The sequence below is a fragment of the Rattus norvegicus genome, chromosome 6 (genome assembly GCF_021556685.1).
Source record: "Rattus norvegicus strain SHRSP/BbbUtx chromosome 6, alternate assembly SHRSP_T2T, whole genome shotgun sequence".
Lineage (NCBI taxonomy): Eukaryota > Metazoa > Chordata > Mammalia > Rodentia > Muridae > Rattus > Rattus norvegicus.
In genome coordinates, this window is record NC_141539.1 from 31,216,922 (window position 1) to 31,222,500 (window position 5,579).

Below are 5,579 nucleotides of genomic sequence, written 5' to 3' on the forward strand. Positions count from 1 at the left end.
TTAGAGTCGCCTTGGTCATGGTGTCGCTTCACAGCAGTAGAACAGCTTCCCTCAACAATGGAAGTAAAATAAACCCCTTCCTGCCTACGATGCTTTGGCCACGGTGTTCACCACAACAGACAGCACAGGTGTGCAGATGGGAAATGTAAATGAGTACAGTGTAAAGCCAGAACGGGGTGAAGCCAGAACAGGAGCCACATTGGATAAGTTTCTGTGTCCTAAACCTAGTGTACCCTGCAGAACATGCACTGAACTCATGACCCCATGCCTTACAAATGTTGTCAAGAAATCTCCATCTATATTGTAGTCCCTTGCCCCGTAATGTATGACTCTTCTTCCACCGGATATATATTCTTCTATTCTGCCTTTTGTATGTTTTCTAACAGCCAGTGTTCTCTGTCACACATTACACCTATTTGCTATTAACGTTAACGTTACCCATAAAAGGAACCTCACAAAACTCTCTGCAGAATGTGAGACATCTGTGCAGCCGGTCCTGGGCACCTTCCTAAAATAAAGTTCCTCTTAGTCAGACAGTCTTGGATTTGGTCTTTATCCTAGCACATTCAGATTTAATAACGGTCACTTAAAAACGATTCATAAATAAATGAACTTGAACCTGCACCACAAGACTGGGTTGTGTGGGCATATGCAGAAAATACCCCTCACTTTGGTGTGCCAAGGGAGATGCTCAAGAGGGGAAGAAGTTACAGTGCATGCTGGGAACATTCATCGGAGAAAACCCCTGTCCTCCAAAACCTTTCTAATCTCCCTAAATTATAGACTCGTATGACAAATACGTGCATCCAACTCTCTACTTGTCACCTTTCTCCAAGTAGCAGGCCAGCCTCACTCTTCCCTGTAGGACATTAGTAAAGGGGACATTTTCTCCTTTCTCTGCTACATCAGGGCCCTACAGCAGAAGCATGCACGCAGACGGCAGACAGTTGCTTCCCTGTGTGGTCTTGTGAAGGAGACCCACCTGGTAACCTGGAGCAGCTATCTGAAACCATTAATGAGGCAAGAAATGTGTCTGTTGAGATATTACACACTCTTGTTTCTTAAAACCAGCTCTAGAACACTGTGGTGCACAACCTTGTCTGAACTGAGTGAAGAATAAAAAGTAATGTATTCACACACAGGTTATATGAGCTATAAATTTAATAAGGGCTTCTCCTGATAATTATGAATAAACCCAAACTATCCTGTGTATCTGGGGAAAGCGATTTATGGATCACATCAAGTGTGCCAATTATATCATTGTATCATGTGCATGTTTATGTGTGTATATATATATTTGTGGACAGGAATAAGAAACACCAATCTTACAGTCCAGAGGGATTGAGACTGAATTTTCATTTGACTTTTAGTACTGAGGCCCTGTACCTAGGGCCTTTCCTGTTGCTACACAAACGCTCTACCTTGACTTTGTATCCCTTATTTCTTTTCTTTTCTTTTCTTTTCTTTCTTTCTTTCTTTCTTTTTTCTTTTTTCTTTTTTCTTTTTAGATTGCTTAAAATGTTGCCAAAGTGGCCTTGAACTCACTCTTGAGCTTGTGGTCCTCCTGCTTCAGCCTGGCGGGGTAGCAGCCTAGCTGAGCACAGTGCACATTTTATTTCTGAACAAGGATAAGGAGTTGTATCTTCTTGTACTTCAGAAAATAGCTTTTAAAGTCCATAGCAGCTGGGTGCAGTGGCTCATGTCAGTAATTGAAGCACTCCGAAGGCTGATGCAGGTGGATTTGCCATGCATTTAAGGCCACATGATAGCTACATAATGAATTCCAAGACAGCTTGACAGCTACTAAGTGAGACCCTGCCTCAAAAAGAAAAAGTTTACAAAACAAAAATATCTCTCTCCCACCTCCTTTTTTTTTTTTTTTTCGGAGCTGGGGATCGAACCCAGGGCCTTGCGTTTGCTAGGCAAGTGCTCTACCACTGAGCTAAATCCCCAACCCCTCACCTTCCCCTCCTTTACCCAAACTCTCAGAGGACTCACTAGCAAACTTCTTTCAAGTTGTGATTTCCCATTTAGTGAGCATGCATGCATGGGGTGTGTGTACCCTGGTACTCGTGTGGAGGTGAGAGGACCACTCAGAGGAGTCTGTTCTTCCCTCTACGTTGGGATTAGATCACACTCAGTCCACTGGACTTGGCTGCAAGCATCCTTAGCACCGGAGCCGTTGCACTGGCTATACTTCAGTTATATGCAGTTTGTATTTTAATGACTCGCCTTACTCTGACTTAAGGCCTCTGCACTCGGTGTCTGTCTCTTCCTGGGGCGTTCCCTTCCTTGGTTTGCTTGGTGGGCTTTAATGTTCCAGTGCAGCTTCCTGTTATTAAACTCACTTTTTTGAACACCGCCCCATTTCGTTTCCTCCATGAACGAGGAGGCAGCTCCATTTTAGGTGCTACGGCAGACTGAGGCAGAGAAGTACTTTATTGAACTGGTGTTTATTGAACACTGGTCTATAACAATGATCCCATGGTGTCCAGTGGTCCCCCATGGGAACATGTAAGAATCATGAAAAAATCTCCGTGATTTTTCCAAGCTGGCCCAGCGCCACTGGCCATCCAACAGTATCTCCAGTAGACTAAGACACTCTCAGGGCCTAGTAGTTCTGAGTAGTTCTGGCTAATAAATAAACTACACTGGATTTATTCTTGATTTGGTGCAGGGAGGATGGTTCAGTGTGGCCTCAGGACACCCTGGTTTTGGGGTCAAAGGTCACAAGCATGACTTCTCTCCCTCTTTGCCTTAAGCTGCCTTCTCCCCCTAACTAAGGCTTCTCGATACCACCGTTCCTCCTTCAGCCACTGTTTCCACATCTCTAGCTTCCTCTTTATACACTCCAGCTGGTGGTACTCCTGGATTAGCTTCAATAGGTCCTCCTGCAACTCCTGGTTCTCTCTGCAGACACCAAGGCAAAATTCCGAATTCACTTTCCTGGCTGTGGACTCCAAGACCCTGGCCTTCCGCCTAACCTCTGTGGTGCCCTGGCCTCCTGCCTGCAGCGATTTTAGTTCCTCTATCTGTCTCACGAGGTGCTTCCTTTGCTGCAGGAACCCCAAGTGTGCCTGGCGGTCCTGCCGAGCCATCTCAACTTCCATGTTCTCTATCTCCTTCTCCAACATCTGGATTTTCATCTTCTGGTTATTCTTTAAGGAGGAAATATGCTCCATTGACTGAAACTGCCGCCTCAACTGAACCTGGTGGCTTCTCCCCTGCCAGACCTGAGTTTGAAGCTCGGCGGATTGCTGGGCAAACCTGAGTGTCAGTTCTTGTTTCTTTCGACTAATCTCCTCACGTTCCTGAAAGTATCGATTCCACAGTTCCCAGTGTTTCTTTTCACATTGCTTACTTTGTTTCCTTAGGACCCTGACAAAGCAGTTCTCGGCTTCCAGGCAGAGAATTTCGTTCTGCAGCAGCCTGCTCTCTTGCAACAGGAGGTCCTGCCGGAGTTTGGCCTCTTCTATTTTTTGGTTCAGATCCTCCAGTGCCTCAACTGTCTTTTTTCTTAACCTGTTCTTTAATTTCGTTGGCTTCTTTGGCTTGAACATTTCATTTAGAAAAGTAAGATACGTTGATGGCTGAGGAGAACCTTTTGAACTCTGGGCAAATCTGGAAGAAGAACAAAGGAAATAAATATCCCTTCTTCAGTTCTTTAGGCAGGACTGAGAAAAAAAATAACCGGAAACTGAACCTCTGTGTTTCCATTATGTGTCAGATAGAGCCAGTGCTGGTCAGATGTTTGGCAAGTTGGTATATTCAGGGGTTGTTTGTGAGGAAGAACTACACTGAGAAAAGTGACTCCATCAGATTATCTGTAGAAGTCTTTTTTTTTTTTAATTAAAAATTGGTTGATGTGGGTGGGCCCAGCCCATAAGGGTAAGGTCACACCCCTAGGCAGGTGGTCCTTAACTGAATAAGAAAGCAGCCTAAAGGGGTTAGGGATTTAGCTCAGTGGTAGAGCGCTTGCCTAGCAAGCGCAAGGCCCTGGGTTCGGTCCTCAGCTCCAGGAAGAAAAAAAAAAAAGCAGCCTAAGGGGGCTGGAGAGATGGCTCAGATGAAGAGAAGAGCACTGACTGCTCTTCCAGAGGTCCTGAGTTCAAATCCCAGCAACCACATGGTGGCTCACAACCCTCTGTAATGGGATCTGATGCCCTCTTCTGGTGTGTCTGAAGATAGCTACAGTATGCACACACACACACACACACACACACACATACACAAACACACACATACATACATATACATATACATATACATATACATATACATATACATATACATATACATATACATATATACATATACATATATGTGAAAGCAGTCCAAGTAAGTGGCTTCTGCTTCAGTTCCTGCCTCCAGGTTCCTGTCTTGAGCTCCTGCCCTGACTTCTTTGGATGATGAACTGTTACACAGAAGCAAAGATGAAATAAACCCTCCCCAGCTTTGGTTGCTTTGGGTTGTGTTGTTTTGTCAGAGCAGTAGAAACCCTAATTAAGGCAGGGCCTCTCACTACACACAATGCTCAGTGATTAGGCTAGTCTGAATGGCTGGCCAATAAATACCTGGGATCTGCCTATTTCTGTGCCCCTATGCCAGCCTTAGGGGTTGCAAGCATGTGCTGCCTTGCCTAGCTCTGTAACTGGGTGCTGGTAATCTGAATTCAGGGCTTCGTGTCAAGTGCCAAGCCTGAGCCACTGAAGCATCTCCCAGGCCGCCCTTCTTCCATCACTGTTTTCAAGCTTAGGAGACCTTCCATTCACACCAACCCCCCCTCAATACCTACCTGGTTCCAGAATTCAGGGACTGATGGAAGTAAGTCTGGTGCTCACCGGGGGCCTTTGCCAAAGAACTCATGCTACATGTTTGCCTTTGGGGAGCACAATCATTAAGAGGCGTCTTTAGTTTGGGGAACACAGGATCGGACTTTGTGCAACTAGTGTTGACATCGCATTTCTTGGTCTCATCTATAAAATTAGTCCTATCAGGATGCCTGGATTTGCCCTCAGACCTGGGACTCCTGTCTTGTGAAATGCAGTTGCACTGCATTTGGGATTCCATCTTCTCTCTCACTCCTGAGGAGCAGGGCCCTGCCCCTCCTCCTACATCCCATTTGACTGCCACCAACTCTTTGTCTCAGGCACCTACACAACTTCTCATTCGTCAAACCCTCCCATTCCTTAGGTACTAGCACCAGTCAGCACCAGCAGGGTGAAACCCACGGAAGCCTCCCTGGCCCACGGCTGTATCCTTTTCCTCTGATTCGGGTCAAATGTTCCCTGCACAATGGCCTCATGGAATGTCACAGAAGTCTCTCTAGTGATTTGGTGTCTCTATGGTGAGGAGTCAGACTGCAGCTTCTGCTGAGTCGGCAACCTCACAAGACCTCAGACCACTGTCTGTTGGTATTGGGAATGGCAGAAGTCCAGAAGAACCATCTTCCTTGAGGAGATGTGGTAGGGGTCTGTATAGAGACCGCCTGTAGTAGGAGAAAGCTGAGGAGAGAAGAGTCTCTGGGGTGGTGGAGAGTCCAGGTGGTTGCCTTCTGGGCAACTTGACTACCACTCCAG

At 46.0% G+C, this 5,579-nt stretch overlaps 1 protein-coding gene across 1 annotated transcript; it reads right to left on the minus strand.

The window, feature by feature from the left end:
- Window positions 1-2,643: 2,643 nt before the first annotated feature.
- Ccdc121 (coiled-coil domain containing 121) lies at window positions 2,644-5,256 on the minus strand. Its single transcript, NM_001401944.1, has 2 exons — window positions 4,796-5,256; window positions 2,644-3,621 (listed from the first exon to the last, which is right to left on the minus strand). Exons 1-2 carry the CDS (start codon window positions 5,068-5,070, stop codon window positions 2,721-2,723), a joined length of 1,176 nt encoding a protein of 391 aa, NP_001388873.1. The 5' UTR covers window positions 5,071-5,256; the 3' UTR covers window positions 2,644-2,720.
- Window positions 5,257-5,579: the final 323 nt, after the last annotated feature.

Coding starts and splice junctions, on each gene's coding strand:
- Ccdc121 (NM_001401944.1), bottom strand. CDS start 5,070: ATGGAATCCCAAATGCAGTGCAACTGCATTTCACAAGACAGGAGTCCC. Junction 3,622..4,795: donor TCCCTGAATTCTGGAACCAG/GTAGGTATTGAG, acceptor TTCTTCTTCCAG/ATTTGCCCAGAGTTCAAAAG.